This window comes from Cygnus olor, chromosome 4 (assembly GCF_009769625.2).
Source record: "Cygnus olor isolate bCygOlo1 chromosome 4, bCygOlo1.pri.v2, whole genome shotgun sequence".
Classification (NCBI taxonomy): Eukaryota; Metazoa; Chordata; class Aves; order Anseriformes; family Anatidae; genus Cygnus; species Cygnus olor.
This window is the reverse complement of record NC_049172.1, coordinates 70,777,936-70,802,305: the sequence shown is the minus strand read 5'-3', so window position 1 is coordinate 70,802,305 and position 24,370 is coordinate 70,777,936. Positions and strand designations below refer to the sequence as shown.

General features: G+C 41.1%; 1 protein-coding gene and 1 long non-coding RNA gene across 18 annotated transcripts in view; both read right to left on the bottom strand.

The window, feature by feature from the left end:
• Positions 1–4,265: 4,265 nt before the first annotated feature.
• LOC121069592 lies at positions 4,266–9,485 on the bottom strand. Its single transcript, XR_005819511.1, has 4 exons — positions 9,030–9,485; positions 8,041–8,089; positions 7,102–7,225; positions 4,266–5,191 (listed from the first exon to the last, which is right to left on the bottom strand). It is a non-coding gene; the product is annotated as an uncharacterized LOC121069592 (long non-coding RNA).
• A 3,695-nt stretch (positions 9,486–13,180) lies between these two features.
• The window catches only part of CTBP1 (C-terminal binding protein 1), a 180,560-nt gene continuing 169,370 nt past the window's right edge, over positions 13,181–24,370 (bottom strand). For 12 of the 17 annotated variants that reach the window (XM_040556930.1, XM_040556915.1, XM_040556932.1 and 9 more), the window contains 3 exons: positions 23,312–23,439; positions 20,196–20,313; positions 13,181–14,647 (listed from right to left, as the gene is read on the bottom strand). In XM_040556930.1, coding sequence (XP_040412864.1) covers positions 14,461–14,647; positions 20,196–20,313; positions 23,312–23,439 — 433 coding nt within the window. In that variant the 3' untranslated portion in view covers positions 13,181–14,460. The remainder of the gene's footprint in view (positions 14,648–20,195; positions 20,314–23,311; positions 23,440–24,370) is intronic. The other 5 variants (XM_040556917.1, XM_040556920.1, XM_040556931.1 and 2 more) reach the window with 2 other exon arrangements.

The following is a 24,370-nucleotide window of genomic DNA, read 5'->3' as shown; positions in this document are numbered from 1 at the left end:
GGTGAGGAAAAGTCCAGCCCAGCCCGTGCCCCACTACATCATGACAGTGGGAGGAAAGATTTTTGCCTCGGCAGCTGAGAAATTCAGTGCGGCTGCTGGGGGATGTGCAGAGCATCACAAGCCAGCCTGCCACCAGAGCGAAGTCGCAGTGTTTTACCCTGGCAGTGAACTTCTTCTCTCATTTCCATTTTCATTGCAATATCAATTTGCATTTATTAAAAAAGCCCTTACCCTCCTCTCCAGAAAAAAAATAAAATAAAATAAAAAAAATCCTGATCTAAAGAAAGAGATTGGTTTACATAAAATCCTATTAGTTTAGCTGATTGCTTCCAAAACATTTCTGAGAAAGCCTTCCATTACCACACAAATGGTGCTGGGCCTTTTTGCAGGCTAACTGCTAGATAGCGTAATGATTTGGGCAAATATTCATCAAGACAGCTGCTTATGTGAGAGCGGATGTGAAACTGCCGCACATCCTTTAAGAAAAGCACAAGAAACAGCAGGTCTCAAAGACAACAGCTCCAACAGCAGCAGCCCTCGCCTTGCACCCTCGTGCCAGCCCCCCAGATGCATGGGGTGCACATAGGGCAGCCTGTGGGGTTGTGGAAAAGGAGGAAGGGGACCAAGATGGGAGGATTTGGCAGAGGAGATGGTGGTGGGCAGCCCGGCGATGTGAAAAAAGTGGGAGTGAGGAGTTCGTTTTGGTGGCTGGGCCTTTGGGTGGCAGGAGAGCCTCTGGGTTTGTACATGGGGAGCTCGCAGCTGGGGGCCTTGTGAGGTCTGCAGGTGCTTTGCCAAGCCAAGGCTGTCGATTTATGGGATAAGCACAGTCCTCTGCAGTCCTGTGGGTGCTGTCTGCCCCCTTCCTGCAAGCACAACCGATTTTTTTTAAACACTCCCCAGGCGTGTTTTGGTGAATCAGTTGGTCATGAATAAGGCGAGGATCCAGATCAAAAGGAACATCATAAGTTTGGAGAGGTTGACTTCAATCCTGAAGGTCCCAAAATCTGGGAAAAGAATCTGCACAGAACTTTTTTTTTTTTTTTGGTGGTGGTGGTTTGTTTTTGTGGTGGTTTTTTTTTGTTTTGTTTTGTTTTGTTTTAACAATCAAGTCATTGCCATCACCCTTCAAGCGAATGAACATCCCATTAATCTCAGTCACTGCGTACAAAGGGATGCAGGAATGAACTCTGCAACCAATATAATGCAGAAAGCCATAATCAGCCTCAGTGGCCTTAAAAAAAACTTAAAGGGGGAGGGGGGTGAAGAGAATTTGAACACTAAGAACGCAGCAAAAGTGAAAATTTAAACATTCAGCAGCTATTCCCTGTAACATTTACATGTAATTTCCTATTCTGATAAGCCAAAATGGGAAGAAAATACAGAAGAGCTGCTGCACAAAGGAAACATCATCAGCCACTGCTGAAAATAAAATAAAACATCAAATCCCTGGGAGCTTTCATCAAGGGAGAGAGTCAATGGGAAGTATGAGTCCTGTGGCTGTGCCACGACTTCCCTGCGAGCAGCCGGGCAACCGTGGGCTCTGAAGGAGCTGAATTCTCCTGTTTGGGTCTGACCTGGGGCTCCTCACTCCAGGCCTTTTTTAAGAGCTTTGGGATCCAAATACATTACAGTAAAATATTCCTAAAAATAGAAAAAAAAAATTCCTTCCTCTATTTTCCAGACTTAACACATGATTTGGGGTCATTAAATGAGGCTTACTGGTGGTCAAATGGCACAAGAGCCCACCAGGTGCCATCCTGCTTTTTTGGTTGAGGTGATGCAAGGAGGTGACACAAGGAGGCACCAAGGGACCATCCAACAAAACCAGCTGACCTGACACCATCAGTGCCTGACACCATCAGTGCTGGTCTTCAACTGGCAGATACCTCAGAACATCTCCTCCGCCTGCCTGCTCTCAGCCGGGCTTTCTCTGAGCCTGGACATGTGAGCAAGGGGCAGCAGAAGGCAGCAGAGAAAAAACTTCCTCCCTCCCTGCACTTCAAACTCCTGCCCAGGATTTTCCAGCTGCAGCCTGTCCCTGACACCTGGAGAGAAGCAGAAGGGAGCCAAAGGGAAAAACAAAGAAGCCCTCTCCAAATACATCAGGCCAGTTGTGTGCTGGGATGAGAGGGAAAACCCTTGCTGGCTCGAGCCCCCTTCCCATCTGCTCCACGGAGGGGACTGGCCGAGGCAGCAGAGCATGAGATTTGATTACAATTATTATCTTAACGCAGAGCTGAAATTATTCCGAGCATGCAGAGCTTATGGGAGTAGGCAGGCATCCAAAATAACCTTTGGGCTGGAAACTCCCCGACGAAGGGACGGCACAAAGTGACAGACTTCACAAAATCCTCCCACGTCCACATCCCGCCGAGCGGGGTTGTCCCTGCCGGTCTGTGACCGCCTCCATGCAGCTCCTGCCTTCTCTCCAGCCTTGGCAGACACTCTGCTTGCAAGGAGGGAAAAAACACATTTATGGCCGAGGGACCATGGACCAGCTCAACCCGATTAAAGTAAAGTCAACGGCTGCCGGGCTGGGCTTCTCTCCACAGTCGGTTCTGAGCTGGTACAAAACGGGTACAGCTGCAGCACTCAGGTCTACAGCCCGGCTCTGTAAAGGGGTTTAGATGCCTAAGCAGCAGTTAGGCATCCTTGTGGAGTCCCACTCAGCTCCTGGGGTCAACATAAGTTTCTTTACAGAGATGAAAACAGCTTTATTTGAATGCATATTGCTGCAAACTCCTACAGGGCTCTTTGCGCTGAACAACACCTGCAGCTGAGGGGGTGAGAAGCCAGATGCATGGGGGCACACCACCTTCTCTGGCCACTCCTTTTTCCCCTTAAACTCCAGAAATTGGAAGTATTTACTACCCCCTTGCCTCTCATTAAATAAACCCAACTTCCTGGAGGCCATGCAAAGCTTTTAGTAGTTAGCAGTGCACGGCGAATTAGGAATAACAGGTTTGCTGGCTGGAACCTACCCTGCTGTACATCCTTGGCAAGCCCATGCACGAGCTGGATGGGTTTTGTCTCCGAGGAGGTTGCCAGTGGTACAGCAGGACTTGGGGAGCACCAGGGGGGTTTACACCATAATCAGCCAGTGTGCACACAGCTTAGGGGGCTGGCTGTTGGCATGCGTGAAGCGGGATTTGATTTCTCCCCTGAGTCTTGCTAATACCCAGATACTGCAAAGGAATCTAAACTGCTTACGCTATTCCAGGTGGGCAAAGCGCTGTGTAGGGTAAGAGCCCACATAAAGTCAATCCAGGAGAATTAACTGTTTCTTCTGGCTGTTATATCCCGCCTAATTCTAAATCCTCCAGGAGTTATTTCACCACAGCATCTGTACAACGAGCTATAAAATTCCTACTGCACCGACTTGGCCATGGGTACCCCTGCGAAGGAAATCCACTTAAAACACCCTTCAGAGCAATTCAGCCTTGGAAAGGACAAGGATAAACTGCAAGCAGGTCACACTGGTACTGCTCTGAGTTTTGAATGAAAGTCCCTCTCAGCACCTTCATGCCAAAGACTTATTTTTGTGAATCTTGAGGAAGGCACAGCCATATTCCCTCTTTAAATTCTTTCCTTCTGAACCACATTTTCTCCTGGTACTCGGAAGAGCAAATGGCAGTAAGACGCATGAAGCCTCCGTGACCTTGCCAAGCATGAACCAGCAGCCTCCCTGCTGGGAAAGGTTCTAGGAAAGGAAATCTGGGACAATGGAAGCAGGTGCTGCCAATATTCAGTTCTAATATTTCTGTCAAGTGCAACATGTTTTTGTTAGTTTTACCACTGCGTCAGACCTGCGAGCCCTGCCCACTGTGCCCAAGCTCTTCTCCAAGCAATCCTGTGCCCTGCCAATCTGCTTAACTCCCATTTTATTGTATATCTCTACAGCTCTAAGTGGTCAGAGAAAGCCCTGTCCATCACCTAAAAATACTCAACATCTCAAAGACATTTTTATATGTTTCAGGACTTTATAATTCTGTTTATGCAAGTACCAGTCCAGATTTCCTCATTTTGTAGGCATAAGAAAATATTTTTTGCTTGGTTCAATAAAACCATTTGTATTCATCTCTACTGATTCCACTATTGTTTTCCCTTGCTCAGCAAGATGTATATTACAGTCTGTTTAATTGTGTGTTTGATCTTTACTACTTAACCAGATCTATTTATCATTACAATGCATCAGTACATTATAAAGCTTTCAGGCACATTTATCAGCATAACAAAGCTCCCACTACATAAGAGTCCTCCAGGGAAATAAAGCAACAACGACAAATACTTTAATGCAATTCACTTAACAGTACAAATATTTGTAATTACAAAAATCTTTAAGTGTGCTTCTTCCATAAATGGCACATTTTTCTTAAAATTGCTTTCATAATGTGGTAGTGCCTCCCATTTATGCAGTTTATAGTTTTCTGACATTGCAGAAAGCAAGGCCAAGTTAGCTGGTTTGTTGTATTTTCCCTCTTGCTAATGTGAAGGCAGAACTCACATTCACTGAAGTGCTATTGAGAATTTGGTTACACCTAATAAAATGGGAACATTTAAAAAACACTACTGTGTGATTAATAACCGCTATAAATACATTACAGCGTGAATGCAGTGTTACAGATTGCTGCAAGCCACGTGTGAACTAAGTCTAAAACAATCAATTAACCATTAATTGTGATGTCTGTTAATCATTGATTAACCTGTTATAAATAACAAATACATTGCCCTTGCTGTAAAATGGGACCACCAGGCTATATTGCAAGGCTATTCATGTTTTTCACGCCTACCAAAGAAAAACGCGTGTTGTCAATCTGTTGTAATTTTGGTACCTTTTTTTTTTATATTTAACATTCTTGGACAGCATGTTGTTACTTCACTGGTAGGTAATATTTTTGCTTTTGTCTCATTGCAAGTGATTGCAAATTGAAGGACATCCCAGGAAGCTATCTTTTACAGCTGAAAATTGTCATGCCACAAGGAAGTCCTGGGGATATTTGTTTTATCTTATCACGCAGTGAGTTATTTTACAATTGTCTATTGTCAGGGTAGGGGCCAGCAGCATTTTTCAGGCCTCCAGCTAGCCTTCCAACTGCAGTGAAGTCTCCAGGCAGTGGCAGTGGGATACTCACCTTCCCCAGACCCATCACACAGTCAAAATAGCCAGAATTCCTCTAGGCCACAAGAACTAAAAATGAAATTATGAATACAAATATTAGAACATCAGCACTAAGATTCAGAAGTCAAGCACTCAAAAGGTAGCAAAATCCAGACTGCAGATATTTTGTGAAATCTCAGCATGGCCACATGAACATGAACGCTATGATCCTGAAATGCCAAGCATTGTGCTCTATTTTCCATAGCATTATATACTATATCCATAGCATTATATGTTATATATACATATATACACACTATATATTGGTCTACCATTCAGAAGACCAGTGCTCCATTAATAAAAGACTGGTTAAAAATCTGCATTGTGTGCGCTGTTTCTGTTTGGATCTGATGCTATTGTGTGATGTATAACCATTGTTACTGCACCTAATTTTAACACAGAGACATATTTTAACATCCAGTCTGCAAAACACAGGGAGAAGCAGAGGAAATCTACTTCTGCCCATGCTTCTCATTGTTCCAGAATGGGAAATTCCCACTGCATTCTAAAACATGGTACTTCAGATCAGTGTTTTGGAGCAAAACAGATTTGCTCCTCTTGAAAGATGAGGGAGAGGGAGACAAATGCTACTGATGGCCGCTGCAGAACCTGCATGTGCAGCTGATGAGTTTCACGTCCCAGCACCTCTGAGGAAGAGGCACAACCACCCCCAGGTGAGGTTAGCAGAGCAGTAAGGTGCATGGCCATAAGCAGTACTGTTAGGGAACAGGATGAGGAAGGGCAGGGCAGGCCTGGATGCATGAAAGCTCTCTGAATGGAGCCAGTCAAAGCACTGCTGTCACCACAGAGAGGAAGAGAGGGAACTGGAAACTTCCCTGAAAGGGCCCCTGAGGCAATTGAGAAAAGAAGAAACCAGCCCCTGATGGAAAGCTGTAATTTGAGACATCTCCAGGCGGCGAAAGCAGCAGGATGTATTCCACAAAATCTCAGACTGTTAGGACAACAAACAGCATAACCCGTGCACTAGCTTTGAAAAACATCTAGGGGGTCTATGCTGCCCTTCTGGTTTTTTAGCCTGCCTTCACACTTGTGCCTGGAAAATATTTGGAGTGGGGACTACTTCCAAATATTTATTTACATATTTCTAAATACAAAAATGCTTTTCTAGAGCCTCTCTCCCGAACAGGTGCGAGGTCTTTGAGCCTTCTGTGACTCAAAAAGGGAAACAGCACCCGCACTGCGATCACTGGGCCAGCCGACACCGCTTCACCCCCTGTCCCTCCCGGCTGTCCGCTCCGTTATCCTCTTCAAACTCCTTGCCACCTAGTGGCGTGCCCGGCCTGCTCCAGGGCCTGTGAGAGTGGGAGGCAAGGAGGCAGCAGCACCGGCACCAATGGATGTTGAATGTAGCAGGGAAGCGAGTGGAAAAACCCATGTGGGGCAGCCCAGGGCCAGGGTACAGGCCTGGTGTTACCCATGGAGCAGCGAGGGGGCCCGGAGGCAGGAAGTGGGGCACGTGGCGGTGGTGGGCTGGGAACAAGAGTAGGGCATAGGCCTCACCGCAGCCAAAGGTGTGCGTTAGTAGGACATGGGTGCCCACACGGGTCAGATGGGACCGTGCCATATCACACTGGGTTCTCCCCTCACGTTTCATGTATTTAACTTAGAGCAAGGCCCAGAGCACAACTGCTCTCTCCCAGCCCATTCATCCAGGTGAAGGCAGCAGCAGGCAAGCTTTCGCTCCCCAAGCTGAGCAAACACAGCATGTCTGAAAGTCCAGAGTCCTGGGGTAAATGCACTCAAAAATAAATTTTAAAAATTTATGTGTCGTTTAGTGATGTCCTAATAGAAACAGCAGGGTTGCTGCTTTCATCCTGGATGCTATAATGCTAAACCAAACACCTTTAAACAAAAACCACCCTTTCTTCCCAGGGATCTACCTCCCCAGAGAGACTGGATAGATGTTGAGGGTGAATTACCAGATGAGGATTATCAAGGCAGTTCAGCCTGTTTTTCAAAGACAGCACCAGCAGTCAGAGAAGTTTCACCAGCAGTCAGAGAACCCTCCCTTCTGGGGATAAATTTTCCATGGGGTGTAGGTGTCTGGAGACAGAGGGGATAAGAAGCAATACACACATGTACCTCTTCTGGATAACATTTCATTCCTACAATGTACATTTCCTAAGCAATGAAGCCACTTTGAAGCTAGAAATTGACATGAGAAGCTTATACCATACACACTTGGATCTGTAGAGACTGCCCCTGGTTTATTCTGTTGTATCTTTGAGCACTTAATCGAGATGATTATATGTGTGAAGAGCTATTCCTCCTAAGCTTTCACTTCGGTCACCAAGGAGAAGCAGAAGAGGAAGCACAGACAGGTAACTAGATTTAAAAGCAGTCACCGTCTGATGGCTAGTCAATGGCCTTTTCTAAGGGGAACAGGCAGCGCCTGCTTAGATCTGAATTCACAGCTGTCTTCACAAACTACTGCGAATCCCTGGTAGCTCTACTGCCAGTTAATCACAGATGATAACTAAAATGCATCAGGAATTGCATCAACATCAGAAACCTTGTACAACTTCCAGCAGCACTGGACATATCGAACAAAGTTCTCCAAATCGTAAGGTTTGGTTCCAGAGCCTGTGGCATCATGAAGCACGTACACCAGAGTGACACGCTTTGTTCCTGGCTGTGTGTGAAAATCCAAGTGGGAGAAATGCGGCAATCCAAGAAGTCCCAATTTAATATTGGTCTTAAATAAAAATCCCTTAGGATTTTATTTTTCTGTAAAATGGGATCAGATCTCATCTACTAGTTAAGTGATGCGAAATCACGCCTTCATACTTAGAACTTACAGAGGCTGAAAATGTCTGAAAATAAGCATTGAGTCACAGTGGAGATTTTTCACCTCTTACCTGTGCTTCTCATAATAAAAGGCTGTATCCTGTGCTTACAATGGCTGGTCTGTGGAAGGAAAAAAAAAATAAAGACAGTTCTTCAGAACATGAATTCTTGGAAATCTCCAATTTCAACAAACCGTTTCAAAGGACAGGCTTTCTTGGAATGGAAAGTGATGGCCTTGTAGCTAATTACAAATGTCTATCATTTAGAAATAAAGATAAATATATCATCATAACTTCTTCATAACATGACAAACACATTTCACATACATTAGACCTTTAAAAACATGAGAAAGCAAACTGACGGAAAACCCATACTAAAAAGAACTTGGAGGTACCCTGACTCTCTTTTAGTATAAAAACTACTGATACAGATAATGGCAAAATTCTTTCTGGAGAACATCAAAAGCAGATTCTCTTTCTATTGTGGTTTAAGTAAGTGTGATAAAATGCAGCACAGACTGAACTTTACACCAGGGCTCAACATTCTACTGAACAGCAAAGGGAATTTAATGGGATTTACTGTGATGCTTTTAAGGGTGCTGAAGAGCCAGCGCTGCTGCTTGCTCCATTCCTGGAGACGGGAACATGCTGCAGAGCTGGCAGCTGTGTTGGAGGCAACTGGCTTGAGAATTTAACAAATTGCATCGGGTGGGACTTTCTGAAAACTGTTGGAGGGATTTGAAAACACAAGTCTGAGATGTCCGGTCCTCAGTAGATCTATTTTTAGGTGTTGATTTGCTGCCCTAACTCCTAGGGTTTGACCAGGGAAGACCAGCTCCATAAGCTTTTCCCAAGCCATACAAGGACTCTGCTTTCACTGAACCTACAAAGAAATAGCACTTCTGCTGTCATAATTGTCTGCTTCTAGTACATCATATTTAATACATAAAAAGGCTCCTTGTGGCAATTTAACAATTATGTTCCTTTTTTATTACTTTAAATATTTGCAACTAAAACCATATTCATTTAAATGCGTTAAAACAACAACAAAACTTCCTTACTTTATTTCTTGAGCAGAGTCATTGCTTCCAACTGGCAACCGCTTGTCCTTTTTAGGCAGCATATGAAAGAAGGGGATAGAGATGTAGTTAAGACTATGCAAGTAACAAATGTCTTCAATGGATTGGCACACTCAGAGAGTGATCCACATCAACTTGGAAATATATCAAATGCCTCTAATTGTCCCAAGGCCATATTTCATCCTGTTTATGGTGGCCTTGACACACAGTGTCACAACACCCCTAAAACAAACAAAGTTCCATCAAGAAAACACTCTGTTACAACTCTCAGCAGAAATGTAGAGGCAAAGAAAAATGCTAAGACTGGGCTTGAAGAGCCATAAGTGTCTCTGTTGAAAAGAAAATGGAAATTCCAGATGAGGAACTGCATAACGAAATACCAGCTGAGAGATCCCAGGGTCAAAAGGGGATGGAAAAGATAAAATATGGGGTGTAGTGAGGGATTGTGCATAGAGGTCAGCCAAGGAGAGCTAAAAAATGACTGGTCTGTATTGAGCTGGAACTCCCAGGCAAAGAGAAAAAGTAGAACTGACCAAATGACTTTTTTTTTTTTTTTTTTTCCTAAAAAAGGGAAGAATTCCAAAAGTAACATTCTGTGTCCCTGAACATGAGCGGGATGCATTCTGCAAGAGGCAAACACACAAACAGATGCAGATGATGGGATGAAAGCAAGGACGATCTACGAGAACAGGACTACTTCAGGCACTTGAGCATACGCACAATTTGGAGATTCCACTATTGTTGAGGTAGGTGCTCAGCCCTACCAAGCCAAATACAGTCTGAAGACTGGGAAGATGATTAATCAAGTTCTTTGAGCACCTGTAACTTTGCAGGAAAACAGATTACCAAGGAAATTGGAAAGTCAACAGAGGCAAGGAGACAATAGCTTAAAGTCTCAGAAAAGATTGAAAATCCTATAATTTCATCTGCAGAAGATAACCATTTTCAACCAAGAACTATGCCATTCTAAAGGACAAAAATAGAGGGCCACAAAGGAAAGGATGTGCAATATTGTGTATCTGGTAATGACAGAAACTGGAAAAGAAAACAGATGAATAATACAGCTTGGTCTTCCTGGAAGATGTGTCACTGACCTCAGTATAAAGGAGAACTGGCTAAAATGTAACCTCCTCGCTAAATACAGGTCAGTCTACATGACCTCATGTTCAACATGAAACAATAACTGAAATTTAGAGCCAGGGAAAGCCAAATTAAATAACACAGTTTAAAATTATAGTGAGGGTTATTTTGCATTTAAACAAACTACCAAAGAAAACAGAAAAAAAAAAAAAAAAAAGAAAAAAAAAAAGAAAAAAGCTTGACATTTTAATATAAAGACTAGAAATCTTTCCGAAATATTTACTTATGCCACAACAAGATATCAGGTTTAATGAAGAAGTATATGACATTTACAGCTTTACAAAGTGGTCAGGCAAAATGATCTAATATTACTCTCTTCCCTTAAAACCAATGACTGCTTTCCCCCCCTTTTTTTTTTTTTCCTCTCCAATCTATGAAAGGTAAAAAAGTTATAGGGTGAACTGAATGACTAAAGGAAACACTGGCAGTACTGCCTTACTTCAAGCAGAACAAGTGACATTATCAAAGTGTTCACTCAAATCAAATAAAAGAACTCTTTGGTCTGAGGCAAAGAGTAAGTGGGTAACAGCCAGATTACAGCAGTCCCACTCATTTGGAAAGCCAGCCTTCATCTTTTGAGGTGGGAGGCTGCACAAGAAAATAATAGAGGATTTTCCTCTAAAAAATAAATATAAAATTAAAAGAGACTGAAGGAAAAAACCTCGAGGCCTGTTATAAAGCAAGTTGAAGTGTTTTAGCCTGAATGGAAAAAGCCTTCACTTGATATGACCTTTAAATGATCTCACATTTTGGATGAAAAAACAGTTAATTAACAAACAAACAACAAACTGAAGGAACTTCAGGACTGCCTCTGATACTCTAATTAGAAATCTTTCCCAGAGCCTCCCTGTTGATAGACATCTTTTCCTAATCCCCATTTATGCTTGTCTGTTCATGTCAGCATTTCTTTAGCATTTCTTCCTCCTCCTCAGCATCTACTTACTATTTATAAAGTCTTTTCCTCAAGTCAGCCTTTGCTTTAAGCTAAAGAAACCAAGTTACTCCCATTCCTCTCACCCAACAAGCCCCCCAGACCAGTCATTTTGAGTCTGCATTCGCTGTTACTTCAGCTAGAGCTCATCCTTTGGAAGATGCACGAGCAAAACTACGGATCAAATGCTCCAGGTCCTGAGCAGCATCACTGATTCATTCCTATCCCTACCAAAAATACTTGGTCTGCCGCGTCTTGTGATCCCACTGCTTTTTTCCACAGCTGCCCCACAGTGGCAATGAATCAGTCCTACCATGGGGAATCGCTTCTGACTCCTGACAAATCTTTGACTTCCAGCTACATGACTCTGTGTTTGCACAACTGGTAACTGTCCACTGCTACCAGCACATTCCTTGATACCATCCAGCTCTTGTGCAGACTCCAGAGCCTCCTCCGTACCTACAGTCCTTGAACCATCAGCACTTCCAGTCTGCTCGGCCTACTTCTTAGCCAAGATCCTTAATTCAGGTAACAACAGAAACCAGAACCACTTTGACTACTTCCCCTTTCAGCAGTCCCACGTCACCTTCCGTTGCCCTCTTCTGCCATTGCCACTTGGTGTTTCCCTGCTACCTTCTGCACAAACTTTATTTAGCACATACTTTACCAGATGGAGGAAATCGAATCACATTTCCACAACCCAGCAAAATCAGTTGTAAAAGATATTAAGGTTAGTCTGGAAAAACCTTTGTTTATTACGGTACACTTTTCCAATTAGTCATTTACTCCAAACCTTTCATATTTTGAAATCCAGTATTTGCTCTAAAGCTCTTCAGGTGGTAACCCAGAAGTCAGTACACGTGGCTCTTGTCATTGCCTGGATGACTTCTCCCTTTTGCTCCAACAGAAGAAGGAAGCTGGATTGCTCTCCAGCACTAAAACTGACCAATATATCTCAAGTACCAGCATAAAAGCAATGATCATGCATTACCACAGTGGCAAATCCCTATTACACCCATCAGTGCAGTACTTCAGGCTCAAATCCTGAATAAAAGCTTTGCCTGAACAAGCACGGATGATGGCCTGAACACGTGCACGGTTGAAGGACAGCAAGCTTCAGGGCTACTTGCTGTAAATACTGGTGTCTTCATCTTTTTTCCATTTATTGATTCATTGGAAACAAAGCTTGCTTACATATGCTGTGTCAAAACTGATGCATGAGAAGGAAAAAAACTCCTGGTTTTTCTCTAGAAATCTGCTTCCTTTGCTAGCAAGACTGTCAGCAATTCTCAGCAGCCAGATGTTAAATGTTTGGTTTACAAATGTTAAAGAAGCTTCTGCAGCCCTACAAGGAATCATCTTAAAACGTGAATTACCAGTGAAATATGAAAATCCACTTCAACTGCAGGAGATCGCATTTGATTTTTTGCACCAATGTTTTGGCCACAAAGCCGACTAGAAGCCTCTCTGCTGGGATAACCTGCAGTTTACAGCTGTTTTCTGGTATGTTTCTGGAACGACTTTGCCATCAAATAAATCATACTAGGTGACATCTTGGTCTCTAAAAGGAAAAAACCTTCCACTCTTCCATGGAGACAAAATTTTACTTTATGTACTCCTTGGGAACAGACCCGCAATTATCAGCCTTTCTTGATTTGCAGCCTCCTGATGTTTTCCTAACAGAAGTGGAGGCGGGAATGGGAGACAAGAACTTTCCATGGATCCCATAAGAACTGTTCAACAACCAGAGGCAGGCAGTTACTAATTCAGACTAATGATGAACACGCAGGTAAGAGACAACCTACCAGGTTTATCTCCAGGTTCACTTCTCTCCCTTCCCTGTCTCCTTTGTGCTGCAGCTAAACTTGCTCGTTACACTGTGCAGGGATGAAAGGACATCCTGAAAGGAGCGTGGTAAGGCCAGAACAGCTTCCAGATGAAAACCTGCCATAAGAACACTTCTGCCTCTGAAACAACCTCTTGCAATACAGCAAATACAAGCACGTCCTGCTACACACTTCCATCATCAAAAAAGCAAATAAAACAATGGACACTTCTCACGTTGGACTTCGGCAAAAGACGTTTATTATTATTATTATTGTCGTGTTGCTGTTGTACCTGCTCTGCTCTGCCCACAGTGGTAGCATAAATGCTGTTACCATATTGTAGCTGATGATGCCGGTGTACAAATCAAAATCCATCTTAATTTCAAACTCCATTAGAAACACAGGAAAAAAAGATCAACATTTACGAAATGTAAAGGGAAAAATGGTATGGAAAGAATTTTTTTTTTTTATTATTTTTCAAGCTTCCAAGACGGTATTACAAACAACAGAGAGCAAAGTAAAGCTAGAAATGAAATACTTGACAGCATCTGTTTAAAAATTACAGCTAAGAAACCTAATAAAAGTTGAATAAACAGTTACTAGAAATAAAAATTTTTACACATATGATATTTGTCTGGGATTTTTATTTCTTTAAAATAATTCATACAAATGGTTACAGTCACAAACATGATTTTAACCAAAAATATTGCTAGCCTACCACATTACCAGGAAGGAATCAATGTAGGCAATGAAATGCTGCTACTTTTCAGTAGTCTAGTGCCTTTTTCGCATACCACCAATAATATATACTTTAACTGGTGACAAAAAGCACAATGCTCGTTTATACAAAACCTTTTTTTTCCTCAAAATCTCTTTGCAAGGTTGTCTTCATTTTGAAATAAGGGAATTCATGCCAAAATTAGGAGAAACGGTTTTTCTTTTGTTTACTAAATTATTCTAAAAAATAAGACAAGCAGGTAGAAAAAACAATGCACTGTGTGGCGTAGAAAGAAAAATGGGAAAAATTCATTGTCCTGAGAAGTTTGCCAACTGCCTCATTTTTGGGCATGTTTTAAAATATAAAAGAAAAGATTTTTAATCTCAAAATTGGTTTGTTGAATGCCTCCCTTATGTTTTTCCTTGTTGACAGCTAAGCAAACAAACCCTTTTTAATGTTCTAAAAACTGTACACAGACAAGTACATTCATGATATAATTAACTACTAACTTCTCTTGCTTAACAAAGAACCCATAGGACACAGAAACAGTGAATCAGTCCACTGGACAGGGACAAACTACAATTTATACGGAGGAAAAAATGCTTCCAAATCTTCTTTTTGTCTCCCACCTTTTCCTTTTATACTGTATATTGGACCAGTTTCTAAAACAATAATCGTCTCCTCCTGTAAGTTCATGGTTTTGCCTTTAATCAAAATCCAGGGTTTTGTGTTTGGTTATTTTTTTTTTCCACACGCTGAAGTTGAAATCTCTGATGTTGGGAATGCTGTTTTCATAGGCTACAATTGGTCGCTCGGGTGGTCTCTATCAGCTTCTGGTTTGACAGTTTGGCCGGGGGAAGGAGCATGGGGCGGGTGGGCTACAGCAGGGAGGCCGTGTGATAAAGACATAGGGTTGGGGACTATTCCTTCTACTGCCGTAGGTATGCCAGTTGGAGCCACGCTTACAACACCTGGGGGATACCTGCTGAGAGAAGAAGAGGAGAGCACATGTTAAAACCAAGAGATGGCTGACAGGAAAGCCCACCTTGCCTCCTCCTAGAGGTACAGAGATGTTTATTTTATTTTCAGACCAGTGAGAAATACTGTTGGTTAAGCTCACGATGAGATACCATATGTGGATGCTGTCAAATAAAGCAAAACATGCTGTGTTTCGCCCAAATGAGAAATAAAGACTTGCTACGATTTGCTTTGGTTTGTTTTTGTTTTTTTTTTCCAATTTCAGATTTAATAGCAAGATTGACAGCATGGCAATGGAAACAACTGCTCTTCTCAAAGTATATCTCAGCATGAAGCAACTCAGGCTAGGTCTGCACGATACGTATGTCCTCTGGGACTGTTCCTCAAGTTGACCTTTGGAAATTTTTTTTCAATTTTGAAATTTCACTGTTGTGGTCTGAAAAACTATTTCTTTAGACTAATCTTGCAATCAGAGCTTTCTGACAGCCCCCTAAAAGGGGGATCACACTCACACTCTTGAGAGGACAAATTCACACCTATTACACCCAAGATTTTTATTTTTTTTTAAGCTCCAAACTTGCCACAGTAGTTGTCTGAAAGAGAACCAGTACTAGCTATACAAAGGACAAAGTGCTTTAGGCAGACTGCAGTAAAGAGAGATGCAAACAAAAAAACCTGTGGAAGGTTTTTCAAGACTTCTTACTCTTTCTGGATGAACACCACGGTCCTTTTATAAATTTAATTTTAGGAATTTTAGGAATTTAATAAACAAAACACCCTCTGATTTAGCTTGATTTTATGATGGCTCTGATACTACCAGGCTAAAAGAAAATCTTTCCCATCTACTGTTTCAGTCCCCACGTTCAAATGGAATTGATGAATACTTGTAACTCATGGTGCCTATACATAAAAAGAACAGCTATAAACAAATGACTTTTCCAAAAATGTTTTCTCTTTAGCCAAGTACCTTGGTCCCAGCTTGCTGGCCCATGCTGGCCACTTACACTGCCCCTTTGGTCCCGTCCCCCCTACTCCATCAAACAGCTGCACACTTACCCCTTCTCTTCTGCTGTGTTCGGCTTACTCAAGCTCCCTAGTGAGAGCGTTATCCGTACTGAAAGCCTAAACACACAATCCTGCCACTTACTCATTGTGGCATTTGTTGGCCTAGTGTTTATTTAAAATTAAATGGAAAAAAAAGCACATGTAGTCTAGGCAAGCTTTTTCAAATACCACATTGTTCTGCAGGTGATTTTCCTCTCCTCTGAGTTCCTCACTGAATCCCTCAGGGAATTTCACCCCCTTTCAGTAGCATCTTTCCTAAAGTAATGCACGTTTGTACTGCTCACCCCGAGTCCCCTCAAACCGATAGCAAATTAGTGCAGAACTTATGTAGAACAGCCAGGAAACTCCAAGGAAAAGCAGGATGAAAGCCCATTTATCTGTTCTTTTTTCCACCACAGAAACATCACGGGACCTGCTTTTTGCAGACTCTGCCAGAGGGGCTCAGCATGGCTATATGATATGGCACAGTGACAATAAAGACACAGTAGTCACCATGGGAAAGATTCCTACAGATCCTAATGATGGCTGTTACCTGGGATGGATAACCAGGATATGAAGGACCACACCACCTGTAGGCCAGAGAACTTTGTTCCCACTTGTACACGTATTTGCAGGGCTTCCTATGCTAATTCCTTCTCCAGAGAGGTTCCTTAGAATTAATTTGCAGTTGCTAATGGAATTAGTTGCTTGTTTCAGTACTTCAATTTGAATCTTATTAATCAAATTTGCTTCAATTCCTATGAAAACTGTCTGACTGGGTATTGTTTTTATTTATTCAAATTTAATTTTCAAACAGCTTATCTGTTACTCTAGGTGCTTTGTAAAAATCACAACAAGAAATGACAAGAATTTCTGTTTATAAGCCCAACAGAGCAACAACAGTTTCCAACACAGACCCTCACTTTTTTAAAACCATATTCCTCGAGGATACACACGCGGAACAGGGACAGATCAGGGCAAATTCTCCATCTGTGTTTCCCTCAGGAAGAAAAGTCAGAGCTTTCCCTCCTGGAAGTGGGCAGAACGAGATGAGAAGCACTAGCAGTTATCTTACGGGCACGGGTAAGCAGTCCAGACTACACATCTGTTATTCTGCACTGACTTCAGATATTCTTTCTGTACATAAAAATGATCCCCTTGGACACTGTGTTATTCTATCTGCCAGCACCTCTCCTCAGAAGCAAGCTTGCACTTCATAGAGTTCTTCCTAATCTTCCTCCTCTGGCAGCACTAAGTCAAAACGGTTTCCACGTAAAATGTCCACTGAATTAAATTTTTGAAAAAAGCAGGAGAGGTCAGTTACGTCTCATCTGCTACTTCATACTCTCCCTTCCCCTTTCCCATGCGGTCTTTATGCAGAAAATTACAGTAGTCCTCTTAATTGGAACTGAAATGCAACTTTAATTTCCATGTTAATCTCCTGTATTTTTTTTTAATTACAGAAGCACCTTTCACTACATTAAGCACTGTAAAAAAAACTGAGTCTGCCCCAAAAGCACTTAAAATTCAAGTGCCCAGGGCCAGGCCGAGAGGCGCTGGGCACAGCCCGGGGCCCAGGAGCTCCATGTGAGCACCAGGCAGCCCTGCTGGGCTGGGCGGGGATGGAGCCTGGCACAGGCTGCCCAGAGCCTGGGGGGCTCCTCCTGGGGGCTCCAGCAGCCGCCTGGACGTGGGGCTGACCACACAGCTTGGAGTGGCTCTGCTGGGGCAGGACTCGGAGCAGAAGGCCCCAGAGGTCCCTGCCAGCCTCAGGCAGTCTGTGGTTCTGTTAAGCACCTACCCTATGTTACATTACATGCAGAGCCTGAAAATGACCAGTGAAATACCTTGGTGTGAAAAAACTCCTGAATGGTTACCATTATCTAACTGCTCTCATCCAAGTACCTCTTATAGACTGGGATAGTCTCGTCTTCTGCCTGTTAGAAGGCAGAAAGATATGTCAAGATGTCTATAAATTGTACAACTACTGTTTACTGGCTGTGGTATTTCATTTTTCCTATAACCTGCTCTCTCTGTGACACAGAAAATGGCAGGGTGTTATTTAGCAGGCGGCTCAGTAGAAAATTCACAGTAATAACACAAAAGCAGGGTATATTATGCCGCTTCACCAAGACTATTACAAATATTTCCTTCTCGGGAATATTGTTAATCTGCATTTATGGGATAGGTCCTGTTAGCCTAACCCTTTTTGTTGATGGGGTGTCTTGCCTTTTGCATAGCAAATGGTTTTGTTTTCCACAGGAAATGAAGATATTCAGAATATCTAGATTATATTCTGCTGATGAATGCTCAATGTTCTTTGCTAGCGATATCTGATAATTTAAGAGCTCTCTCCTTTATCAAAATTCAAGTAAATGATATATCCCAAATTAAATAGCCTTGTTAGTTTTAGTTCACTGGAAGAGCTATTTGCATTTTTTAACATATAAATTATTATCCCAGGTCTTATCTTCTAATGCAATTACATGACTGTGATACAGTTATTAGCACATCTGAAACATCACACCGCTTGTGAAAGGCTCCACAACTCAGCTAGTTGAGCATAATCTTGCATTGCAAAAAGACAGAAAAATTTGTTTCAAACAACCAGTTCAAATTCTGTACTTAAAACAGCTAGGAATTAAGCACCAGCAAACACTGCTACTGAAACCTATTTCTTCATAAAGCTTGAGCTTCAAGTTCCATATATTTTGTACTGCACAAAATAACAACTGCTCTAGCCCACACTCAAAGACCACTCTATCAGCCCTCCAGAAAGCAGCTTTCAGTGTTTCTTGCATTACTCTTATGTTTCCCTCAAAATTGCCAAAGTGAGTTCTCTTCTGGATTTGAAAACAAATGTGAATTCACAGTTAACTTATGATTTATTTTATCCTTTGAAAAAACTGACTGAAACAATGTCTACAAAAGGCATTTATTTCTGTGCTTATCCTGCTTAAATTAAATACATATGGTCTTTACCTTGTAAATCGTTAACTCCCCAGACGTTCCTAAGTTAAAATCCATTTCTAACTGTGAAGCCTGCTTCTGGTGGACTTGTGACTCCCCCCAAAAGGGAACAAGCAACTGCACTTTATTTGGGCACACAACCCTGTACTCAACTGCCACGACATAGTTGGAGTTATTACCCCCAGTTCAGGAACACCTGCCAATAAGCCTCAGCTGCATTCAGATATGCCCCGAGTAGTTCAAATCGAAGTCAATGAATCCAAATGCTGTGTGGAAGAGAATATGTACGCTTGAACTTTTCACTTCAGCAAATAAAAACAGCCTTCTTCAGATATTTAGGGCTATGGGTACTTTTCCCAAAAGTAAGTATCTTGACATGCACTGAGGTATGTGCGTGTTGATCAAATCAAAGTTATTCTTTTCCTTTGATGAGCTTACAGCTACTGCTGAGGAGATTAAGGCAGAGGGTGGTGATGCTCCCTCTGTCATCTCTCCATCACTTTCTGAAGAGATTGCTAGAACTCCTTGGGACTTAAGAGCTTTGCCACACTTCTCAGCACTGCATGGTTGGGTTCTCATACGGCGTAACACAAAAAGAATTCCTACACCCAATAAAAGTACGGGACAGTCCTCCTGAAGAAGGACAATGATAAGAAAGACGTATGAAGAATGAGAGCAGAAAGATTAGAAGAGGTTAAAAAAAAGGTATTGAACTGCCCCTTCCCTCAAGTTATTGCCTTTCAGCAGCTGTTTGTAGCTTTCTCAGTCACTTCCATCCTACTTATGAGTAAATACCATACTTGAAGTTAAAAATTGCAGACTTTTTTATTAATAAAAATTGCGTGAAGCTCACTACTAGGAAAATCTGCTGCTAGGACAGCTGCTAGGGCTAAAGGGATAGAGAAAGACTACCAAGCAAAGTAAACTAAAATACATACTCAATGTGGAAAAAATTACCCTTTTCTACTGATTATTAAAAGCTGCTTTCACAGTTGATTGAGAATGCATCGATTAAAACCCTCAAATGCTTGTAAAGAACGTCTTAAAAATAAAATGCAAAATTTAGAAAACACTACTTGAAACATATTTTCATAAACACCACAGGCTATTCCACTGTATTCATTAACTGAATTATTTGTTCCCTCGTGTCTGGAGGCCACAAAACACAGAACAATACTTTATTACTGAAAGTCTTTCTTTAACCTATTGCTTTGCTCAGAAAAAAAGAACAAAAACTTCCATTGCACTCACTCGAGATGACCAGAACTGTTTCAGTGGAACATATAGAAGACTGTATATTGTTCAGATACTACTAACCACAAAAAAAAAGATAAGAAAAGGAAACATACTTATGCACTGCGTGACTGCTTTCAGTAACTAGCAAAACAAGATTATCTTCCTGAACGCAACAATTACGAAAACAATACAGTTGAAGCCTGATCCAAAGACACTTCATTTATTAATATAAGGTCATTTCTTTATTCCAGAATACTTACCTTTGACTTAAGCAAGTATTTCTTTTACACCTGCAGCGTGCTTACCTGTATGCAGCACCATTAAGCTCTGGATGAACAACTCCGGGATCCATGCTGGCCCAATGTGTAGCTGCAGTCAAATGATCTTTGTTAACACAGTTTTTCAGACTGTCTGGAATACGACCTAGGATGAAGCAAGGGAGAGGGAGGGAAAACAACAACAACAACAAAAATTAAGTATGGTATATACTCTCAATTTATCCATGTTAAAAACAGAGTTATAAACATTTGTGTATTTAAAATACATAAAAACAAATTAAGAGATCATTTTTGATCCTCACTGCTCTCCTTTTGCCTGGGACTTAGTTGTTAATGTGCAGCTTTATTTTTATTTCTCTGTCTCTCTTTACTATATCCTGTTCTTTATATACATGGTCTCAATAAAACAATAACCAGTAAGATTCATACTTCCCAAGAACCTAAAATTTGACTATACAGCATGGCTGTATATGTATTATTATATAATAATAATACAATTATTATATATAGTATACAGATAGAATCCAGATTTTCTTTACGTCAACAGGAATGCTTCCACCTATTTCGACAGAAGATCAGTTGGAGCCTGTGTTTTTTCTGACATCTGTTTTAATGTATTCCTTCTAAAGTTTAATCTTGCTGTGGATTTGCACATACGGAGGCAGAAAGAGTCAAACTGAAGACAACCTCTGCTTCTGCTGGCAACAGTACTCCAGGAACACTTTCAAGACCTGACCTAAGCATTCAGGCTCTTTGTCTCAAACTTCCTATTGGAAATTTGATTAAAGACTTACTACTCATTGCTTGCTCTTTCTATCCATCAGCCAGGCCACGACGGGGCTGCAAAAAAGACCTTTCACAGAATCTAGGTTATCTAGGGAACACTATCAAATAGTTCTGCCTCCATGACCTGCACTTTATATTATTAGAACATCCCATATCTCCCATGCACAACCCAAAAGGGCTTCTTAGTCCAGTATTAGACAAGGTAAGGTAAATGCCCCATTATGAGTGTATTTCTACCATTTCCCTGATTAGAAATAATTTTCTAATTTTACTTGAAATACATAACCACTTAATCTTCTACCAAAATTACCCATAAATTTAAACAGTATCTTTCTTTTTTTGATGTTTACCCTTCTCAGACGTTTTTTGATTGCAGTCATCTCTTCCTCCCCATCCCACTCAGCCTTTATTTTGCTGTAAGGCATGCTCTACTAGTCTCCCCTTGCAAAATATTATTTATTTTAAACTTATTTCATAATGATATTTTCACTTGCCATGCTTGCCCTCTTATTTCTTCCATTATTGTTTTCAGCACTCCTCCTTATTTATTATTTTCATATTCAAGGATATTGGATCTTTGCTTCTTGTTTTTACTTTATACAGAACATCATTGACTTTTTTGGAACAGCAGAACAAGTTAGCATTTTTGTCTTCAGCATGCATTGATTTATTGTACACCTTTTTCCAATTAGTTTCTCTCTCAACACCCTTTCTCCTCTTTGTTCCCCTGTGGCGTTTGCACATTCAGCTTCATCCCACACTTCCTGTACCTTTCCTACATTTGTTTCACTGCAATTCATTGTCCTTCTCACCTCCCTAATGTTGGCCTTAGTTTGATCCTGCTACAAGCCATGTGCAAACACTGAAGCGATGACAGCTTCAATACAAATCAATGATTTAGATCGCTGATAGCACAATCTCAGACTTTAAGAAAATATAGGCCTGTCTTCCCAGGCACATACATTTGGGCTATTGCACAATATTTAACCTAAAACTAGCTCTGTATAGCTGACTCCTGTTTTCAGATCTTAGCCCATTAATGCTTATTTGCACATCAATCATCCCCCAAGTAGCTATGGTATGCTGGTTTGTGCAATCTCTCCCAGAGCTATTTGGACACTTGTAATAGTTATACAACAGCTTCATGAATGTACTATTCGAGTTCTTCTGGAGGACAGGCACAAAGACTAATTCCAGGAAAAGGATGGTCAGGCTCTTCAGGTTACCTCTCAAATAGAGAGAAATAGGCCTGCAAAGAGCAATTCGGATCAGGAGCTTTAGAGGTGCCCTTCATCACCATCCAGAGAATCCTCTTCTTTCATTTCTATAAATGAAACCGAACCATATAGCCTCTCTAGGCACAAGATCCAGGACAGGCTACTGCTAGTGGTTTTTGTACAGCAGAGCAATGTGTTGGCACTGAACCATTCTCAAGGTGACACAGACAGCCCTTCACGTCTGTAGAGCATTCAGCCTGTATTGCCAAGGGGAAAACAGCAAAGTCCTACTAAAGAGAGAACATTAGTGCTTAATGAATCATTTTCCAGCATGAAAATACTCCCTTTTATTTTAGGCTAACAAGGGATTCAAACCAAAGCCAAATGGCTCACTCTTCTCATTTTATTTATTAGCAGTGCATGTTCAAGACATAACTGTTTTTTTCTTATGTGAACAGTTTACAATTACATGGCAGTTATACAACAAAGAGATTTTGTCCTTTAAAATGCTGGACTTCCTTAGCAATGTTTTAAAAAGAGGAACATCAAAAACAGAGTACCTACCAACAACTACTGAAAACTTTGTTTTGGTGTAAGAATGAGTTGTGACATAAGCCTTGCTTGGAGCAGCATGGAACTCTACATGTTTTATCTTCAAGTATTACAACCTTAAAGAAACTGAAATTTCAGACTGTCCTCTAAGACAAATTTAGATGAAATTTGGAAAATACAAAGAGAAAAGAATAATGGAAAAGAAACTGCTCTTGAGGGGACATCTATGAAAACCTATGGAAGATGCCAGCAGTATCTGGATGACTTGCAGTAAAATCCATCACATGGCTAGTATTTACAAGCAACAAAAATAAAAAGTTTTTTTTCACAATTAAGCACACTTCTGTTATATGGAAAAAATGTTTCTTTTGCACTTCCTGCCTTTTCTTTGTACTTGCAATGATCATCCAAAATTATCTGTTCCAGTGCTGACAACAAACGTGGTATTTGCTGGTTTCTATGTCCCAAATACTAAAAGCATAAACAAAACCTGAGTATGGTTCTTTTCAGCATCCTTCATGACTGAAGAATGAAAATGTCTGTTAAGACGAAATACACAGTAAAGGAGATAATGAGGTGAGTTAGTACCTGTGATTGCCCTTCGGATCTCTCGTGCTGCTTCCTCCCGCATCTCAATTGAGGCTTGTTCACTATACCACGCTGCATGTGGGGTACAGATCAGGTTTGGTGCATCCTTCAAGGGGCCCTGACTAAAGCTAAATGAAAATTTAAAACAAGATCAAATGACAAAAAAATATTGGGGGTGTAGGGGAAGGAAAGGGGTGCAGGGGGAGATCCAGAGGGATTTGTATATACATTCAGATTAATTTCTACAACAGAAAAGAACTGCATTTGTATTCCTTGTTGGATTTATTTTAAATTCCATCAATTAATTTAATACACTATTCATAGTATAAATAAGTAGCAATCACCTCTCATTGACTCAAAGGGTAGAACCTATGTAAAGTAGCACTAGCAGAAATATCAGCTTCTGTCCAATGCGCTTATTGCTAACTACAGCCACTGCCATTCCAGTACTCGTGCAGAAATGCATAAAGCAAGACCCAGATCAATTCAGGATGCCAATCTGTTTGTCCATCCATCGGTTTTACTTTTATTGCACTAACTTTGCTATCTCAAAGGTCTGACACTTAGTCATTACAAAATAAATCTAACAATTATTTGCACGTTTATTAACGATACAAGCTTATCAATCAGCATCAACTTTTTGATAATTCATTTATTTGTTCTGCTATTTTAAACTATTTTTTTCGTTCCTGTTCTGTATAGAAACTCCAAAGAAAGAAGGAAATTTACATGATGGACTGATTATCAGGGAAAGCAATGAATAAAGTGCTATCACAAAATCAGAGTAAAAAAAACCTGAAAATAGTGGAAACTTGCTCCTCCTACCTATTTTCAGTTTTAATAATCTTACAGTCAGCTGCAACAACTGTAGAACAAATATTTTAAGACATAAGTGTGTATTCAGAGTTGGTAGGAATTCATAAAAGTATAGATTACATTCGGAGTTTAATAAATGTCTGAATATTTGGCAAAACTCTTGAATAAAGAGGTGCATGCTGCGATCAGATAGACATGCAGCACTGAAGCCAAAGGAAATTGTGGCTGTAATCCTGCAACTGA